The sequence below is a fragment of the Cnephaeus nilssonii genome, assembly GCF_951640355.1.
Source record: "Cnephaeus nilssonii genome assembly, chromosome: 22".
Classification (NCBI taxonomy): Eukaryota; Metazoa; Chordata; class Mammalia; order Chiroptera; family Vespertilionidae; genus Cnephaeus; species Cnephaeus nilssonii.
The window spans coordinates 5,291,992-5,313,081 of NC_137093.1; the positions used below are offsets into that span (position 1 = coordinate 5,291,992).

The 21,090-nt window shown below is 47.4% G+C and overlaps 1 protein-coding gene across 1 annotated transcript in view; it reads right to left on the reverse strand.

Moving 5' to 3' along the window:
- TMEM233 (transmembrane protein 233) overlaps positions 1 to 20,550 on the reverse strand; it is a gene marked incomplete at its 5' end in the record, with an annotated part of 32,282 nt that extends 11,732 nt beyond the window's left edge. Inside the window, one exon of the mRNA XM_079762864.1 lies at positions 20,365 to 20,550. Coding sequence (XP_079618990.1) covers positions 20,365 to 20,550 — 186 coding nt within the window. The remainder of the gene's footprint in view (positions 1 to 20,364) is intronic.
- Positions 20,551 to 21,090: the final 540 nt, after the last annotated feature.

The following is a 21,090-nucleotide window of genomic DNA, read 5'->3' on the forward strand; positions in this document are numbered from 1 at the left end:
CTCAGCCCAGCCTGCACCCTCTCCAATCTGGGACCACTTGAGGGATGTCAGACTGCCCATTTAGGCCCGGATTGGGCCTAAATGGGCAGTCTGACATCCCTCTCAATATCCAGGACTGCTGGCTCCCAACTGCTCGCCTGCCTGCCTGCCTGATTACCCCTAACTGCTTCTGCCTGCCAGCCTGATCACCCCCTAACCACTCCCCTGCCAGCCTGATCGACGCCTAACTGCTCCCCTGCCAGCCCAATTGACCCTAACTGCACTCCCCTGACAGTCTGGTCACCCCTAACTGCCCTCCCCTGCAGGCCTGGTCACCCCTTACTGCCCTCCCATGCCAGCCCGGTCACCCCTAACTGCTCTCCCCTGTAGGCCTGGTCCCCCACAACTGACCTCCCCTGCAGGCCTGGTCACCCCCAACTGCCCTCTCCTGCAGGCCTGGTCCCCCCGCAACTGCCCTCCCCTGCAGGCCTGGTTGCCCCTAACTGCTTTCCCCTGCTGGCCTGGTCCCCCCCAACTGCCCTCTCCTGCAAGCCTGGTCGCCCCCAACTGCCCTTCTCTGCCGGCCCGGTCACTCCTAATTGCCCTCCCCTGCTGTCCTCATCGCCCACAACTGCCCTCACCTGCTGGCTATCTTGTGGCAGCCATCTTTGACCACATGGGGGCAGCCATCTTGTGTGTTGGAGTGACAGTCAATTTGCATATTACCTCTTTATTATATAGGATAGATAGCTGGGCCCTATTCTGGAAAGATTCTGATATAACTGGTGTGGGGACCAGACATCAATTAAAAAAAATTGTGGCCCTGGCTGGTGTGGCTCAGTTGGTTGAGCATTGTCCTTTGTACTGAAAGGTGGCAGTTTGTGGGCTCAATCCCTGGTGCATGTGGGAGGCAACTGATAGATGTTTCTCTCTCTCTCCTTCTCCCCTCCTCTCTCTCTAAAAATCAATAAAAACATTTTAAAAATTGGGGTGAAATACATATAACATAAAATGTACAATTTAGTGGCATTAAGTACGTTCTCATCGTTGTGCAACCATCACCATCACCATCATCTCAAACTCAAACTCTGTACCTACTGAATACTAACTCCCCCAATCTACCCTTCCCCAGACCCTAGTAACCACCATTCTACTTTCAGTCTCTGTGAAATTGACTATGTGTTCCTCATATAAATGGACTCAGACAATATTTTTGTGTCTGGCTTATTTAATTTAGCATAATGTCCTCAAGGTTCACCCATTTGTATAAAAGTGTCAGAATTTCCTTTCTTTTTAAGGCTGAATTATATTTCATTGTATGTATAGATCACATATTGTTTATCCATTCACACATCGATGGACACCTGGGTTGTTGCCACAGTATTCTTTTTTTAAAGCTTTTCAGGATTGAAAATCTTTGGCAATAATTCTTAATATCCTACAAGGTTATGATGTTCAGCACCTTCAGATTTATCCCAAGGAAGTGTGTAACAGAGCATGAGCTCTAAACTCAGAGTGATCTGAGTTCAAACCCAGTGTCTTATTAGCTGTGAGAATTAGAGTAAGTTATCAAGCTTTCCAAGCCTTAGTGTTTTCATCTGTAAATTGGGGACAATAGTAATATTACCTTCTTCACCTTGGATAATAAATTAACGCATGAAGAGTGGTTAGCATTGGCCAAACAAATAGTATATACTCAATAAATGTTAGTTTTTATTGTGAACTAGAGGCCTGGTGCACAAAATTCGTGCACAGGTGTGTGTGTGTGTGTGTGTGTGTGTGTGTGTGTGTCCCTCAGCCCAGCCTGCACCCTCTCCAATCTGGGACCCCTCGAGAAATGTCCGACTGGGATCGGGCCTAAACGGGCAGTAGGACATCCCTTTCACAATCCAGGATTGCTGACTCCCAACTGCTCGCCTGCCTGCCTGCCTGATTGCCCCTAACCGCGTTTGCCTGCCAGCCTGATCACTCCCTAACCACTCCCCTGCCAGCCTGATCAATGCCTAACTCCTACCCTGCTGGCCCGATTGCCCCTAACTGCCCTCCCCTGCCAACCTGGTCACCCCCAACTGCCCTCCCCTGCAGGCCTTGTCCCTCCCAATTGTCCTCCCCTGCTGGCCTGGTTCCCCCCATCTGTCCTCCCCTGCTGGCCTGGTTACCCCTAACTGCCCTCCCCTCCCATCCTGGTCACCCCCAACTGCCCTCCCCTGCTGAGCTGGTCACCCCTAACTGCCCTCCCTTGCCAGCCTGGCCCCCCCCTCAACTTCCCTCCACTGCAGTCCTGGTTGTTCCTAACTGCCCTCCCCTGCTGGCCTGGTTGCCCCCAACTGCCCTCCCCTGTAGGTCTGGTCCCCCCAACTGCCCTCCCTTGCAGGCCTGGTCCCTCCCAACTGCCCTCCCCTGCTGGCCTGATCGCCCACAACTGCCCTCCCCTGCCAGCCATCTTGTTTCCACATGGGGTGGCCATCTTTGACCACATGGGGACAGCCATCTTGTGTGTTGGAGTGATGGTCAATTTGCATATTACCTCTTTATTGTATAGGATTATTATATAGGATTGTCACTACCTGTCTTGTTCTTCCTCAAAAAACTTGATATCCTTGGAGTGCAACAGAATTATCTGGGCTACTTATCAGAATCATAGGTGGGGAGAACAGCCAGTCTGTGCCATATCTATGTGTGTAGGCTCTGCCCATGAGCACAGGTTACATGTGGGGGTCCCTGGGCCACTTGAGTTGTTTGTTTCAGGTTGCCTGACGAGGGGCATTTGGGTGCAATGCAAGCCATGGCCAAATCCTGCCCAGCCTTCCATCACCTGCTGCCAATCTGGCCTCTTGTTTGTGACCCTCCTCTTTGCAAATCACCATCTCTCTGGGGCTCATAAGGGAGACATTGAGTCGCTCCAGGAATGGGACCATGTTTGGCTTGAAGAATAGATGAAAAGTCTCCTTCAGTATCAACTGTGAACTGTTCTCTCCCCATGAGTGTTCTTATGAATTCGTTTTCTCCTCTGGCTCTTGGGAAAGGGGCTGACCATGGGTAAATCTGCTGGGTGAATATGAGGATCTGGGGGAAGGGATGAGGTTGGATACTCTGGAACTGTAAGATTTCACTCTAAAACCTTCACTGTGAGGATCTCGGACTTTAGGGTGGAAATCTAGCTGTGAAGTAGGAGGGGACTGGTGCCTCCTCCCCACTTCACTGGCTGTAATTCCTCCAGATTGGAATCGCATACTAGCATCTCCCAGTAGATGCTATGAACCGAAGTGGTAGAAATGGATTTTAGAGAAAAATGCACAGTTTATATATATATTTTTTCCTGATGAGCTTAGAAAGCAAACGATCCCATCTATTGTGGAAGAACTAGACAGAAAAGGGGTGGCTTAGATATTTAAATGATCTCGTTAATTCTTTTACAAACTACCCATGTGATTTGTGAACATGTAAAGCATTCAAACGCTATAGAAACATATGCAGTAACTAGTAAACTCGTCTCCCAATCCTATTTCCCAGAGATAACCACTGTTAATAGTTTGCATTTGCTTCCAGATTTTTTTCTTCCCACGAATAATATGAAAGGAAAACTGACACTTTCTCTTGCTTTCAGTGTGACTAAGCACATCGTGGCAATTTGCACCCTGAGATAAACCAGGAATAACAGGGTCAGTCTGTCTAGGCCGCAACCCCCCAGCATTACAACTGAGTATTTTCCATATGTCTTGGCAAAGACAAGTTCATCCCGCCCTTTTGTGATTAAACCTAAGTCCCTTCCTTTGTGGGTACTGTAATCTTTTGAGAAAGTTACTGTTTTGCTTTTTTATTTAAATTATCATGAACAGACTAAGGTAAAACTTGGTAACCTTGACAATTTTGTATTTGTTTCCTTTAAATACTTGGGTTGTGCTTTTTATTTGGCTAGCTGGTTGTTTTGAAGTTGGTCGCTTGCATTTCATGTAACTTTTTTTCTTTTCTAAATGTTTCAGCCTCTGAGTCTTTCTTTGACAAAATAATATGATAATGATGACATTTACTGAGCATTTATTATGTGCCAGGCACTGTGTCACATCCTATTCAAGGATGATCTCATTAGTCCTCATAACAACCCTACGAGGCAGATGCTTTACTATTTCCATTTTCAAGTCACATAGCTGGTTTGGTAACGTGTGTATCTCTGTGTGTGTGTTTCTATACCTACACACTCAGAGTTCTTTGTTAGTTTTCTTTTTCTCGTTATTCTAAAAGTATGAATACTATCACACTATATTTGTTCTACAACTCACTTTTCCCCCCACTTGATAGAGGGCGGGCAACTTTCCAAACCAGTGCCTCCAGGTCTATCTCATTCCTGCTTTCTCTCTCCAGTTATGATTTAAAATAACGAGTTCTATCAATAGACTTTCTAATGTTACACCATCCTTGCATTCTTGGGGGGGGGTCTTAATCTGTCAGGCCCCATTTTGGGGGGCTAACTTTGTTTTCAAACAGCTTCTAACTTACAGAAAAGTTGTGAGTGTAATTGTCTCGTTCTTGCTAATGGCTTTGTAGTAGTGACTTAGATGGCCCCCCTCACCCATACACATTAGTTACTTATCGTTTGTGGCAGGTCCATAAGAGGCTGCGGTGCACATTCTTGTTCATACGTTTTTGTACACATTTGTGCCTCTCCTTCAGACGGAGCCTAGGAATTGGATTGCACAACCGCCCTCATTTCAAGGTGCTAAATGGCAAGTTCCTGTCCCTGTTCACTGTGCAAAGTATGTTAAAAGAAGGACTTCAGCTTCCTTCCAGTTTTCATTCCCCTCTGGGAGGCAGGTGACCCTTTCTCAGAGTGAGGACAAATGGGCTCTCACCACACATTTCACAAGGCACTCAGGAGTCCCCAGCGGTGTCTTTTCCCTTTTCTCTGGGCCTGGGCTTACACTGGAAAAATATAATCGTAATTGCAAAACCCAGGGCTTGGTCAATTGCCTCGAGCCAGCAAAGGCCACATCCAGACAGGAAAGCGGGCAAGTTTCTTTCTCCTGTAGTAAATACCAGCGATGTCATAGCCACCGCTCCTGGCTATCTCAAGCATGTCATTTGTGCACCCCTTCCCTGGACGGGCACACGAAGCTGAAATACCCACTGAAGGCAAGTTGGCCAGGAGCCAGAAACGAGGCAGCCTGTTTCTACGCCAGAAACGAGGAGGCCTGTTTCTACGCCAGGCACAGGAAGGCTACAGCGCCGAGCAGCAGGACTGGGTCGTGAGGCCCTGCAGCCAGGATCCTGGAAGGGCCAGGCCGCTCCCGGCACCCACATGGCCAAGAAGGAGTGACCCAGCGCCACCCCATTCATTCTCATCAACTGGGGATGAACACCAGTAGGAATGACAAACTGGGAATTTGCAACACTTTACACCAAGTGGTCAAGCTGTTCCACTGTCCACGCCAGGAACGATGGAAAGTGCTTCGTCCTTTCCCTCTTGCCGCATCCCACGTGGTGCCGCATACGGAAGTGCTGCCTGTGGGGTGGGGCTTCCAGGCGCAGACCTGAGATGAAATTCTCAAAGTCATACCTTTCATACTGCCCTGTGTCGGTGGCTTCCAACCCTGGCTGAACCTTAGAATGACCTGAGGAGCTTAAAATCATTCTTGTGCCCAGCCCCACCCAAACCAATTGGACCAGGATCTCTGGGGATGGGACTCCAGCATCAGCATTTTTTTAATCTGATCCCAGGTTGAGAAGAACTGAGAACTACTGTCCTGGACAGCCATTCATTCCTTCATTCCTTCAAAAACTATTTATTGAACACCAGTTCTCTGCCAGGCAATGCTGCCTGCCCTCATGGAGCTTATATTCTGGTGAAGATGGAAAACAAACAAACATGCAAATAAACAAGACAAAGACAGAATATTATCAAGGCAAGAAGAATGGGGTGTAGTGAGGGAGCTCTGGCTGAGGTGGGGGCAGGCAGGCTGAGACCTGAAGACTTGAGAAGGAGCAGGCCTGCACAAAACAGGGAGAAGAAGATGCCTGGCAGAGAGAACAGCAGGTGTGAAGGTCTAGATGTGGGAAAGAGTTTTTTTTAGTTGAAGGCACGCAAAACCCAATGTAACTGAAATGTAGGAGGGAGGGAGAGAGGAAAGGGGAGAGAGAGAGAGAGAGAGAGAGAGAGAGGGAAGGGAAGGGAAGGGAAGGGAAGGGAAGGGAAGGGAAGGGAAGGGAAGGGAAGGGAAGGGAAGGGAAGGGAAGCAAGACCCAGCGACAGAGCTTTTGCACCTTGAGGGCCCCAGTGGGCCAGTGGTCGAGCCCAAAGAAGTCGGTGGGGTCTAAGCAAGAGGCGATGGTGGGGCTGCCTGGGATACCTCAGTGCCCACTGGAAGCAGCAGCCAGGCCCTGCGGTGCTGAGGTTAGCAGATGAGACTTTTGTGTGAGCATGTGAGAAATACCTCCTAGAAATACAGAAAGGAATTGTGCCAGGAGTTGCCTTAGCAGGGAGGGATGAGAACCAGTGAAACCTGGGCTATTGTTTATTAACATAAGCCCCGTGTACACTCACAGGTCATTCATGCCCAGGGAAACTGGGACGAAGACAAAAATAGATCCTGCCTCTTCAGTGACCACATTAGCTTGGAGTAATTGTTCTAGTTTGGAATGAGGGTTGAAGTAAAAGTAAACCAAGGAGCTGTGCTAAATATGGTAGCAGGTTGGCTTGAGACCAGGGCAAAAGTAATGGTCTGTTAAGAGCTCTTATGTGACACTCCACTGGGTAACAGCCCTAGATCTCTAGTTTGTGGACTATTCTGGGATTCCTTCCTGGGCAATTAAATTCATTTTAAGTAGATGACATAGATGTCATAGCATATGGCTCTAGAACACAGCAAGCTTATTCCACCTCAGGGCCTTTGCACGTCCCGGCTTTGCTCCAGTCTTCTGATGGCTGGCGTCATCCTTTGCCAATCAGGTTTCTAAAGTAGGATCTCTTCACTACCTGCCCCCACCAGGCCTCTCTAATACGTGCCTGTTTATTCTTTTCATGTGCTCATCACTCTCTGAAAGGATCTTACTTACGTGCTGGCCTGTGTCTGGTGTGTCTTCCTCCATTCATACATAAGTTCGCAGGGAGCTGGGACCAGCCTCGTTTGACAAGCAGGGGAAGGCTGTGGTTGACCTGTGTTGCCCATGGAAGTGTGGTCAAGTCTGCCTAGTTTCGGGAGAGAATGAACCCTTTGGCTATAGATCTGAAGCCACACTCCCCAAAGAGTGCATTTGTTGGTTCCCTGTGTCTCATTTCTTATTGGGTTCAGGATTCTTTTCTTTTTTAAATTTAATAAATCTTTATTGTTCAGATTATTACAATTGTTCCTCTTTTCCCCCCCATAACTCCCCTCCACCCCGTTCCCACCCCACCCTCTGCCCTTACCTCCCCCCCACTGTCCTCATCCATAGGTGTACGATTTTTGTCCAATCTCTTCCCACACCCCTTTCCCCCTGGGTATTGTCAGTCTACTCCCTTTCTATGCCCCTGATTCTATTATATTCACCAGTTTATTCTGTTCATCAGGTTTTTAATTCACTTGATTTTTAGATTCACTTGTTGATAGATATGTATTTGTTGTTCATAATTTTTATCTTTACCTTTTTCTTCTTCTTCCTCTTCTTAAAGAATACCTTTCAGCATTTCATATAATACTGGTTTGGTGGTGATGAACTCCTTTAGCTTTTTCTTATCTGTGAAGCTCTTTATCTGACCTTCAATTCTGAATGATAGCTTTGCTGGGTAGAGTAATCTTGGTTGTAGGTTCTTGCTATTCATCACTTTGAATATTTCTTGCCACTCCCATCTGGCCTGCTTCTGTTGAGAAATCAGTTGACAATCGTATGGGTGCTCCCTTGTAGGTAATTATTTGTTTTTCTCTTGCTGCTTTTAATATTCTCTCTTTGTCTTTTGCTCTTGGCATTTTAATTATGATGTGTCATGGTGTGGTCCTCTTTGGATTCCTTTTGTTTGGGGTTCTCTGCACTTCCTGGACTTGTAAGTCTATTTCTTTCACCAGGTGGGGGAAGTTTTCAGTCATTATTTCTTCAAATAGGTTTTCAGTATCTTGCTCTCTCTCTTCTTCTGGCACCCCCATAATTCTGATGTTGGTACGCTTGAAGTTGTCCCAGAGGCTTCTTACACTATCTTCAAATTTTTGGATTCTTTTTTCTTTTTTCTTTTCCGGTTGAGTGTTTTTTGCTTCTTTGTATTTCAAATCTTTGACTTGATTCTTGCGTTCCTCTAGTTTGCTGTTGGGTCTCTGTATAATATTTTTTATTTCAGTCAGTGTATGTTTAATTTCTAGTTGGTCCTTTTTCATATCCTCGAGGGTCTCGCTAAATTTATCAGCCTTTTCTAGGAAATTCTTGAAAAACCTTATAAGCATGGTTTTGAACTCTATATCCAGTCGTTTGTTTTCCTCCATTTCTTTCATTTGTGATCTGTTTCTTTGTCTCCGCATTTTTGCTGCTTCCCTGAGTTGGTAGGGTAGCTTTGTGTGCTAGGTGTCCTATCTGGCCCAGTGGCTCGGCCTCCCCAGTTACCTGAGGTGGACACTCTTGGTGCACCCCTTTGTGGACTGTGTATACAGCCTTGTTGTAGTTAAGTCTTGATTGTTGTTGGTATCACTGGGAGGGATTGAATTCCAGGCCAGTTGGCTGTGAGGATCAGCTGTGACTACGCCGGGAGAACTTCTGTGCTGGAGACACTCTTATGAGACAAGACTTGCAAAATTGCAAAAGCCTCTGTGCTTAGCTTGGACGGGGCGGAGTCTCAGGGCTGAGCAGACAGTCCGGGCTTCTCGTCAGCCCTGCCCTATGAGGCCCCTGGGTCTCAGTGTCCCTCGGTAATCGCTGCAAGAACCTCTAAGACTAAGCCGCCCTCGAGTTTCTCCCGCTGCCAGACAGTCCAGTTTCTCCCACAATGAATCTGGATTCCCAGATTCTCGCCTGGAACTGGAGTTCAGCGCAGTGGGGAGCTTCCGTTCCCACCCGCTAGAGAAAGCCAGCGGCACAGTCAGCAGTCCTCTCTTTGCGCACTCGCACGCGCTCCTCCAGACCTCTGCCTTTTGCGGCTCCCCTGAGTTTCTGCCTGACAGTCCAGATTCCCCCGTATAAGCCTGGGTCCCCAGGGTCTCGCCCGGAACTGGGGTTCAGTGAAGTCAGAACTGGGGTTCAGCGCAGTCGGGAGCTTTTGTCTCCTTCCTGCTAGAGAAAGCCAGCCAGGCACTCAGCTACCCGCGCGCGTCTCCGTACCTCAGCCTTTTGTAGCTCCTCTGATTCTCCGTGTGCTTTCCTCTTTCCTTCTAGTTGTAGAATTTCCACTCAGCCAGCTTTCCTGTGGTTCTGGATGATGTTCGTTTTGTCTTCTAGTTGTAGTTTTGAAATTGTTGTGCAAGGCAGCAGTTTAAGTGTTTACCTATGTCGCCATCTTGGTTTCTCCCAGGTTCAGGATTCTTGAGGGGGAGAAGAGTGGTTCACCCATTGACCCACAGGCAGGCTGCTTCTAACTGGGAACCAATTAGCTCACAGGTGCCCCAAATGTCAGCTGTGTAAAGCTGGCATTTATCTACAGGATCACCATAGTGCCTGGCACATAGCAAGTGCTCAGAAATGGTTGAGTGAATGAATGTGGGAGAACCCTTCCTCCATTTTCTGCCCTTGAGAAACGGCGGCAAAATGTTTCCCAGGTGCTGTTTCTTTGTGTTGGCTTAAAGCTCTCCTCCCTAATCGGAATCCCTGCTCCTAGCTTTTCTCTTTGAACTTCAGAGTAACTGCCATCCAATGGCGGCAGGAGGCAGGGTGGCCATATGTGGAAGAGAAGGCTGGTGACTCAAGCTTTCTCTGTCATTGGTCTTGCAAACTGATGTCTACTTGCTTCACTCCCTGCCTCTTCCATTTCCCTTCTCATTGAAAATGGGCCTTGGAATTTGCCACAATACAACACATATGTGATTTTTGGGTGGCTCACGGGGTGTTTGAAGTGATGGAGATGTTCTCTCCAGTGTCTGTCTGTTGGTGGATACTCACCGAGGAGATAGTGTGGCTCAAGGGAAAATATTATGAGCCACATGTCCTTCAAAAGCATGAAGAACTTAACTCAGGAGCCTCAGGTGCCCTCTATGGGGCTGAGAGACAGAACAAAAGAGTGGGCTTAACTATGGAAAACAGTATGGAGGTTCCTTAAAAAATAAAAAATAGTATTACCACATAATCGAGCAATTCCATTTCTGGGTATATAGCCAAAGGAAATGAAAACAGATCTTGAAGAGACATATGCACCCTCATGTTTATCACTAATAATAGCCAAGATATGGAAGCAACAGTGGATGAATGGATAAAGAAGTTGTCACACACACACACACACACACACACACACACACACACACACACACGGAATATTATTCAGCCATGAGAAAGGAGGAAATCCTGCCATGTGTATCAACATGGATGGACCTTGAGGACATTATGCTAAGTAAGGTAAGTCAGACAGAAAACGACAAATTCTGTATGATATCACTTATAGGTGACATCTAAAAAGTCAAATTTGTAAAAACAGAATAGAGTGCTGCTTACCTGGGGCTGGGGAATAGAAGAATTGGGGAGATGCTATGGATACAGACTTGCACCTAGTAGATAAATATCCTGGAGACCAAACATCCAGCACAGTGACTATAGTCAACAGTGCTGCAGTCTAAACCTCAGACTTCTAAACATCAAAGATCTGACAGACTAGATCTTAATTATTCCCAACACAAAATTATTCTCATGTGACATGAGAGAGGTGTTAGCTAACGAGACAATGGCAAAGGTATTGCAATACATATGTATAAAATCAACACGTTGTATGCCTTAAAAACATACAAAATTACATGTCAGTTGTATATTAATTTAAAGAAAGTGGACTTATATTAGTGGAGGTAAGCTTCTGCTTAGGTTAAAAACCCAGTAAAAGTGGGTAAAGTGGCATTTTCCAAGCATTTACTTTGTGGCAGGAACAGTACTAAGCTGCAATTTCTCTATCCTTAAAGATTTTCGGGACTAGAATAAAACATCAGAGTAAAACAGCATTTGTTTTAACTATAGAGCTGAGCATTTCAGCTCAATAAGAACATGAGTTAGAGTAAGAATTACCCTTTAAGATGGAGAAAAATTCACTTATTTACTAACCCCTTCCTTCTTTCTGAAGATTTTTTTCCCTTTTTATCATCTTTGGAAAAAAATCTTTATTTCTGATAGAAATGAGATTAATCATTTATTATAGAAAAATTTGAAAATACTAAAAAGTTATAATAAAATTTGAAATTATAATAGCCAAGTTTTATCAAGTACTTTCCATATTTTACCCCATTGAATGACATGACAATCCCCTGGAAGTAGGTGATACTGTTTTCATCTTACAGATGAGAAAATCAATGTTGTGTTGGCATCAATGTTTTATATTCATCTCTAATTTTTTACATTTAAACCACAAGAACAACAAATATTAATTAAGCAGTTATTTTGTGCTGGGTACCATGCTTCATGTTTGTTAACTCATTTTATAATTCACTTCATAATTAATGCTGGGTAAGCATCGGATATGTAATGTTATGTCTTTCCATTTAGTTAATTTAAACAAATTTTTAATCTCTTGGTGAAGCTTTCTCTGTATAGATCTTGCATGTTTATTTCTGGTAGTTTACATTTTTGTTTGCTATTGTCAATATTTTGATCTATTGAGTTGTCAAAACTGAAATCCTAATTTTAGCATGTGTTCCCTTTCCCTCAAAACATCTCTTCTCTCTTTCAAAGTCATCTTCATCTTTATCATCCCTTTATCTCTGGTACATCCCTTTCTCTCTTTCTCAGTGTGTGTGTGTGTGTCCCTCTCTCTGCCTGTTTCTGCCTCTAGTTCTCTCCCTTTCACACACACACACACACACACACACACACACACACACACACACACACACTCTCACACACCTGTGTGGGCGCCCATCAGTGCCTGAACACAGTCCAGCTGTAAGGAATCTCTTTATATAGATCAATATTGTCTTACTTCCCAAACTCCTAGATAGCAGGCTTCCTCAAAATAGCTTGATGGATGTGGGCACTTAGTAAATATTTGGTAGTAACAACTGAGCTTGCAGATGACTTAGGCATTCCTTGTTTAGATTTTGCTTGCTCCTGATTTCTGTGCCGAAGGTAGTGCTGGGAATTCGCAGCCTGGGCTTGCACATCACGAGGTGCATTTTCCTCGTCATCACCTTTCATTCATTCATGCTTGTCTCTCTCCTTCTTGGGCTTCTGGGCTGTTTTTCTCCATAAGTATCTTCAAGGACAAAGTAAAAATTGTCCTGTGGCCTATCACTAAAGCCAAAAAGCCAGAGAGGAATTCTGCCAGGCTTGCTTGAGAGTACTATGCGAGGCTTCTTATATTGATGGGGCAGGTCTACTACAGAAGAGTGCTTTCCGAGCATCACGGCTGCATTCCTATCAAAGGCAAGGCATAGTGGGCTGATGGCAGTGCCCCTGGAGGGTGGTCTGTAAACTCCATGGTGGGACTGTCGTGTTTGATTCTGTCCCCGAGTGCCACCTTTTTTCATGAATAAATGGGAGAACAGCTTTCTTGCTGGGGTTTTGCGAGGAACAAGTGAAATTGTGTGAAAATGCTTTGAGAAGTAAAGGCATAGGCAAATGCAATACTACTACTACTACTGCTACTACTACTACTACTACTACTGGCAATGCCATACTATCAGAATTGTCCAGAACCGTGGTTGGCAAACTGCGGCTCGCGAGCCACATGCGGCTCTTTGGCCCCTTGAGTGTGGCTCTTCCACAAAATACCACGGCCTGGGCGAGTCTATTTTGAAGAAGTGGCATTAGAAGAAGTTTAAGTTTAAAAAATTTGGCTCTCAAAAGAAATTTCAATCGTTGTACTGTTGATATTTGGCTCTGTTGACTAATGAGTTTGCCGACCACTGGTCCAGAACAATGAACAAATGAAGTCATCAGTAGAGGGTGCTAAGTACAGAAGGTCTCCTTCCCTTTGGGAAATAGGTGATATGATAAAAAGGGTAAAGGAAACAGAAAGACAAATTCCTGGATTTCACCTATAGGTAAAAGAGAATGAGGGAGGAATAACAGCAAAATATGGCGAGAGGGACCTATTAAAAACACCTATGCTGGAAGAAAAGGGAGAGAGGGGTCTCCAAGGCAAGAGTGTTAGGATGAAACACCCCACAATATCCCCATGTCAACAAAAACTCAGCTCATTAAAAGTGAGGACCAAGGAGTCATTAAGAACAGTATTTCCCCAAGTGTGTTCTTTGGCACATTTGCCTTAGGTCCGTGGTCGGCAAACTGCGGCTCGCGAGCCACATGCAGCTCTTTGGCCCCTTCAGTGTGGCTTTTTCACAAAATACCACGGCCTGGGCAAGTTTATTTTGAAGAAGTGGCATTAGAAGATGTTTAAGTTTAAAAAATTTGGCTCTCAAAAGAAATTTCAATCGTTGTACTGTTGATATTTGGCTCTGTTGACTAATGAGTTTGCTGACCACTGGGTTAGGTCAAAGGACCCTGGGCAGCATGCTTGGTAAATGCCCCAAGTGTACTGTTCCAAGGTGAGTGGTTGACCAAAGGCTCTGAGAAACCCCACAGGAAAGCAGACAGTTCGCTTTTACTCAACTTGCATTTGACTTCCCAGTTTCATCCCCGTTTTCTGTCCCCCTTTTGTTAAAACTTGTTAACATCAGGCAGAAACAGTTGTGTGAGAAGCACTCTTTTGGAAGGTCTGGCTTCATTCCTGAACTTGAAGAACTGGAGGTTTTCCGCTATGTTCAGGTGCAGACTCGGAAGGCATCCCACTTCTGGGTGAATGGCTTTTAATTGTAAAATATTCATGCCCTGGACTAGCCAATTGAGAATAGCACCAATTTCCACACGTGGAGCCATTGGTGTGCTGTGTGAGGATTAGCCAGGAAAATTGCCCTTGGGAACTAAACTTTGGTCAACCTCTCAGTGACCCTGGCATGAGCCTGGGTCTGCTGGGTATTTTCCAAAAAAAGTTTATCAGAAATGCAGAACACAGGTGGGAAAGGGGAAATTCTCAGAGAAGTAGGAGCCAGCTTAGGGCTCTGTAGCCACTCATCAAACATTTGTATTATTTCCTTGAGGGTCCCTCAACTTGCCACTTCTCCTTTCTTTCTTTATCTCTACCCTCATATTTTTAATTCCCAAGAACTCTGTGTTGCTTTTCCAATAGTTTTATTTTTTCCAACTTGTTCTTGTTTTGTAACACACACGGTTTCTTATTTCTCAAAGGATGCTAATCATCTATGCTTGCCATTTTCTTCTTCTCGCATTATTAATTTCCTTACACTTCATTTCATTTGTAAACCACAGGTCTCTGAATTTAGAAGAACTTCACAAATGTATGCTAATCTTTGACAGCCTCTTCATATTTGAAAATGAGATGTTGGAAAACTTCTTTTAAATTATAGCGGGAAGGCTGGGGAGCAGGGGGAGGGGGGGTAAGAGATCAACCAAAGGACTTGTATGCATGCAAATAAGCATAACCAATGGACGCAAGACACTGGGGGAAGAGGGGTTGGTGAGGGCATGTGCCGGAGGGTAGGAGAGTCTGGGAAAAGGTCAATGGGGGGAAAAAAGGAGACATATGTACTATTTGTGATACTTTAAACAATAAAAAAAGGATATTTTTATTGATTTCAGAGAGGGAGAGGGAGAGAGAGAGAGACAAAAACATCAATGATGAAAGAGAATCATTGATTGGCTGCCTCCTGCATGCCCCCTACTGGGGATTGAGCCTGCAACCCGAGCATGTGCCCTGACTGGGAATCCAACCATAACCTCCTGGTTCATAAGCTGAGGCTCAACCACTGGGCCACACCAGCTGGACTGCAAAACTTGAGGATGAGGCTTGTCAATGGGTGGTCATCCTGGGGTGACTGGGTGGGGACGCCATCACTTCTCTGGAGAACTCCTAAATGTTTGTATCTGTAGGTTTTTTCTTTTGGATGGTAACATCCTTGGAGAGAAATTCTCCAGTCTCCCACCTGGATGCCAGGGTAAGGGTGTCAAGTAGGAGCAGGGGTAGAGCTTCCTTGTTCAATACGCAGACTTCCCATTAACCCCGCTGGCAGCACAGCCCCTTGACGTTACTCTCTGCTGTGCCTGGTGTCTGCAGGCATTCTGATTAATCTCCCCAGAGTGCAGGTCTCCCCTCTTCTATCGGGGTTGTCGAGGAAGCAGGTGCCATGCATGGAGTGGTAGACGATCGCTGATAGCTTTTTAAACAGTTTCTAAGATTCCTTCTCTATTCAGCCCTACCCTCTATGCCTACCTTCAAAGGTGATACCTCCAGTTAGTACCTCCAATTTCTGAGCCTTCCTAGAGTTTTGCAGGGCAAATTGTCTCCCCTCCTCCCATTCGCTCCTTCTTCTGCAGGATTTAGATTTCAGTGTTATTTACTCTGTAAAGTTAGCCAAGACTCAACTAGCCATTTTCCATCTTCTAACTTTTTTTTCACCCCTCTCATCCCTTTTCTTGTTCTCCTAATTTGTCCTTGGGTGTTTGCACCCTTTTAAATTCTCTTACTATCATTTAAAGTGGTTTCAGAAAGGAGTGGAGAAAACAGATGTGTTCAATACTCCATCCTTCACCAAAAGTCTTCTTTGTTTACTGTAGGTGTTTCAGTTTAGCATTCATATTTACCTTTAGGCTGCAAGTTATTTAGAACGGTGACATGTTTATTGGTTACTGATTTTGTAAGTCTCAATAAAAACAAAAACTGCTATTGGAAAACATCCCTAAAATATACTCCTCTCCTCTTCCTCCCCCATCATCACCATCATTATCAATACTTGCTGAGTTCTAGCTGTGTTCTAGGCAATGAAAACATTTAACTTTTACCATTTAAGGTCCACAACAGCACCTGAGTAGGTACCATCACAGCCCTCACTTTACAGGGTTGAAAAATCAAGCCTCAGAAAGACTAGTTGCATGAAATCACAAACATAGCAAAAAACAGAAAAGCTTTAAACTTCAATGGTTGGTCTTTAGACAGGCTCTGTAGGTGTAAGGAAGAAGACATTCTGATGAGAGAAGTCTTATAAATTACCCAATCAAAAGTCCTTGGCTATTTGTATCCAGACTTAGGGTAAGCAAGTTGGTTCAACTATGCAAATGATTATATCAAAAGATGGCATCAAGAATGGACCCAACTCCAGTCTCTTGAGTCAGGTAGCAAATTCCAGCTACAAAAGCAATGGATGGTGAATGGAAGCTAAATTTTCCAACACTCTGCAACTTGCCTGGAACCTTCCTTCTTCCAGATCCCGAGGGCAGAGACCTTGCTGATCCTATTTACCCCTTGAGAGAGGTAAAGGAGTATAGAGCCCGGCACATAATAGGTGCTCAGTAAACATGTGTTGTATGAACAAACATTCTTTCTCCAGGGTCAAACGCCAAATAGAAATGATGAGTCTCTTTTCACTTGGGATAAACAGAGATAACCAGGAATGCACCCAGATAACCTGGGAGCATATGAATGAGGCCTGACAACCATCCCGGGCTCTGCTTCCCAATCTGTGTGCCCTGGTACAGGCTGCATCTGCGTGGAGAAGGGGGTGCCACTTTCAAGTTCACACGCATGGGCTAGCAGTGGCCCAGTCTGGGGGAAAATTCTGGCGATATATGTCCCTGAAATTGATGACCGGTTAAGTACACTTTCAACAAACAGATGTTTGATACATGGAGAAGCAAAGACTTTCATGTTCCTGCCACTGGCAATGCTCCACTCACCAACATTCCAATGTGAAAAGCTATGATGCACATTGTATGCCCCCTCCCAACCCCCAGGACAGGGCTGGTGGAAAGATCTACCCACAGCGTGAAGAACACTTCTCAGATATATATTTTCCAATGTAGTTTTTTTTTTTTAATGGCAGTCATTTAAAAAAAAAATAAGTTTTTATTGATTTCAAAGAGAGAAAGGGAGAGGGACAGAGAAACATCAATGATGAGAGATAATTATCGATTGGGTGCTTCCTGCACGCCCCCTACTGGGGATTGAGCCTGCAACCTGGGCATGTGCCCTTGACCAGGAATCAGTGACCTCCTGGTTCATAGATAGATGCTCACCCACTGAGCCACATCAGCCGGACCCATCATCACCATCATTATCAATACTTACTGAGTTCTAGCTGAGTTACAATAATAATAATAATAATAGTTTTATTATTCCCCAGCCCCTACTCCAACTTAGTCCTTTTATAGACGGCTTTGCAGGCTTGGTTTAATACAGATATTGTTTTGAGATTGTTGGTTCTTTTTACAGTTCTGAGAACTAGCTATTTTGAGGCTTGTCGATATTTTCCATACGTCTATGTTTCTATCAATTTGCATTACTGTATAGTATTTATTGATATTGGGTGCTATTGATGTTTGGGGTCGGGCAATTCTTCATTGGGAGGACATTCTCCAGCATTGCAGGACATTAGAACTCCTGGTCATTTAAAGCAAATGCCAGCAGGAGTGCCCCAACTCAATGGGACACCACACTTGCTCCCTCAGATTTCCAAATGCCTCCAAGGGCAATGGCTTGCCTGAATTTATCACAAATTACAGGTGGTGGAGCTTTGAAAAGGGCCGGGATTTAACATCACAAGACCCCCTAAGGAAAGTACATACCTGGCGGAGTGGGTCAGCCACCTTCCTCCTGCACAGCCTTCCTCTTCCTCTTGCTTCTTTGGACTTGGAAGTCTCTATCAGGAAACGTGCCTAGCCCAGATCTGCACTATTTCAGTGGGAAGACACTTCTAGTACCTTAGAGGGGGTGCAATGAGGAGGGTGTAGGAAACTCTTTTTAGAATTTGGGTTTTACTTCCTTCATGTTCTGTTTATTTTCATATGTGACATATGATGTTTCCAGGCTCCACCATCTGTCCATCTGTCTGACAGTTGTTGCAGGGGGCAGGGGAGCTTTATTTCGATTCATCCTTACACAGGTTTGCTCAGCTTAAAAACAGTCCCACTTTCTAGATGAGGAAACCAAGGCTTTGAGAAGGCACGGAACTTGCTCAGGGTCAGCTTTCCGACTCCAGGGTCTGTGTTCTGGCAGTAGAATGGTCTCTTGCAGTAAAACTATTTTTAAAAGGCTTGGGGTGGGGTGGGGGTGAAGGTGTCAGAAAAAAAGGTTTCTATTCAAAGCATGCACACATCTTGTCCCCCAGGACACACCAAGTGACATCATTAGCATTCAACCTGTCACCACCGGCTGGAGTGTGGTGTTAGCTCATCTCGGAGGGGGGTGGGGCACTGGGAAAGAAGCAGATTGGCTGCTGATTCATTAATAAACCAGGATAGTGTGTGGGCACCAGCAGCAGCCAGAGAGCCGACTGCTGTCTGGAGAATTTGGCAGCTGTATTCTCCCCCGCGTTGCTGCAACTGCCCCTCCCCTCCTCCCCCAAGACCTGATATCCTGGGAGAGGAAGGAAGGAAGGAAACTGGCTGGGGTTCTAAGGAACCTAATAAGGTGGCTTCAGGGCTCTGGTATGGGGTAAAGCAGGCATTGTGGTCCATTAACACCATTCATTCATTCATTCATTCATTCATTCAAACATGCATTCCTTTCATACTTGTTGAGCATCTACCACCTGCCAAAATCTATTCTAGGTGATGAAACAGCAACAAACAACAAATATCCCTGCCCTCATGAGGGAGACACAGACAGCAAGCATAGTAGTAAGGAAAATCATCTATCGGATGGATGAAGTGCTTTGGGCAAAAAGCAGCAGGGAAGGGCGCTGAGAGCTTTGGGGGCTAGATTTTAAACAGAGATCAAAGGCCTCAGGGAGTGACCTTTGATCTAGTAGCACCGTGGCGGACACTGTTTCAAACGTTGTTACAGTTACTACTTCAATACAACCCCTCAACAATGGCTGTGATTATTCCCATTTCACAGGCAGAGGCCGTGGTTTCCGAGGATCCCTCAGCTAGCACGTGGCGGAGCTGAGGTCTGAACCCGGCGGCAGGAAGTCCAGCAGCTGCGCTTGGAGGTTGCTGCAGAGCCTGCAAACCCGGCTTGGGAAAAGGCAAGTTGCGGGCGTACACGAGGCCTCTGTGGGTACCCAGAATCGAATGGTGCCACCCATGGGCAAATGCGGATGGACTTGAATGAGGGTGGGGGTGGGGACTCCCCCTGACCGTGGCTGGGGAGTTCCGTCGCCCAGCTGCAGAGGTGTCGGCCAGCGGGGGAGGGAGCTCACTGCCAGGGTTGTCCCGGGACTGTGCCGGTGGGAACCTCACCCCGCCGCCACCCCCTGGCCAGTTGCTCCAGTCAGTAAGGCAGGAGGACCTCGCGGCGCTCGTCGCCCTCCTTAGGGCTCGCCTGGGAGTTCCTACCAGGGCTGAGGAGGGCCGCGGAGGCGAGCTCCGGAACGGAGGACTCAGCGCACCCGCTGTCGGCCCTCGGGAGAGGCGCGCAGTTTGGGAGGCCGACACGCAAAGGGCGCCGGAGCTGCACGGAGCGCGGAGTCCCCATGCATTCCCGGGAGCGCCCGGGGTACAGGACAGCGCGGTGGAGGGGCGCCCGGCAGGCCTTGGGGACAGGGCCGGTGCGCAGCGCAAGACAACTACGACGTCCTAAGAAGAGAGCGCGCTCCCAAGCAAGACCTGCAGAGAGACCGGGCGCGCTGGAAGGATGGGCAACGGAGGGGTGGGGGGTGAGGGGGGCCCGGAGCGCCGCGGGAGGGCGCTGGCGAAGGAAGAAGCAAGAACTGTTGCCCCAGAGAGGGCACACCAAAGCGTGGGGTCCAGGGTCAAGGAGAGGGCGTCGGAAGTCGCTTGGGAACCCTCCGAGTGTGGCCGACGCGGCGCCCGGGCGCGCAACGAAGGGAAAAAGGCCTCTCCGCGGGGAGCGCCGGTCCCGCACGCGGGAGGGCGGGGGCGCCGGCGCGCAGGGGACGCGGCGTGCGGTCGCCGGCCCAGGTGCGCTACTTGAGGTCTTAGCCAAGCGGGTTGGGAAGAGCCCGACGAGAGCCCACAAAAGTCAGAGCCGGGAGAGAAGCCGCCGAACCCGCCGCAGAACTTTTCCCCGGGTTGGAGCGGGAGTGCACCCTGGGTGCGGAAGGAAGTGGAAAGCCGGCCTGGGGGAGGCTTGGTCAGGGCTGAGCTCCACAAGGAGGCAGAGGAGGCGAGAATTCGAGAGCCCGAGGAAGGTGAGGAGGTGGTGCGGGGGGCAAACACCTCCAGGGCGCGCGGGGCCGTGAGGAAGGGAGCCGTGGAGAGCGCGCGGGGTCCCCCGGAGGGCCGCAACGCCGCCCGGGCCCCCCTCCCTGGCCGCGCCGGGGTCTCACTCACCATGATGGAGAAGACGAAAGCCACGATGTTGATGGGGTACGCGGGGCAAAAGCACGAGACGATGGTGAGCCACAGGTAGTTCTTGGGCATGGGCACGTCCTCCTCGGTCTTGTCATCCTCAGTGTTGGCCTCGGGACTGCTGTCCAAGGCCGTCTTGAAGTCCGATTTGGAAGCGTACTGAGACATGAGCGAGGCGGCGGCGCGGGCGGGCAGAGCAGCACTCGTCGGCGAGGTCTGGGGTTCTGGCCGCCGGCTCCTGGCGAGCCTCTGAAAAGCCAGCGGAGCTAGGCTCACGGGAGACGTGACCTCACCTCTTCTGCGTCCTCCGCGCGGGCACCCGCCTCCCCCGGCTCAGGGACCCGGGCCAAGTGTCTAGGCACAAGCAGGAGGGAGGGAGGGAGCAAGGAAGTGAGGGAAGGGGACAGAGAGGCTGGGGGAGGGGGTGTGTGGGGGAGCCTGCCAGCCCGAGATACAGGGAAAGACGCTCCTTGACGACACACCCAGAGCCTCTCCGAAGACGAACAGACTCCCTGTGAGAAGTCCGGAATAAAGAGGAGTTTCAGGGGAGCAGGAAGCAAAGCCCCTTTAAATTGCAACTGGCCAGCTCCCGGGTCAGGCCGTAGGCGAACGGTGCACTTTTTCAAGCAGCGAATTGGATTGCAATTAAGCAGGAGAAGCGGTGACCCACCCACACCCAGTTGGCCACACAGTGACTACTCCCTCTTC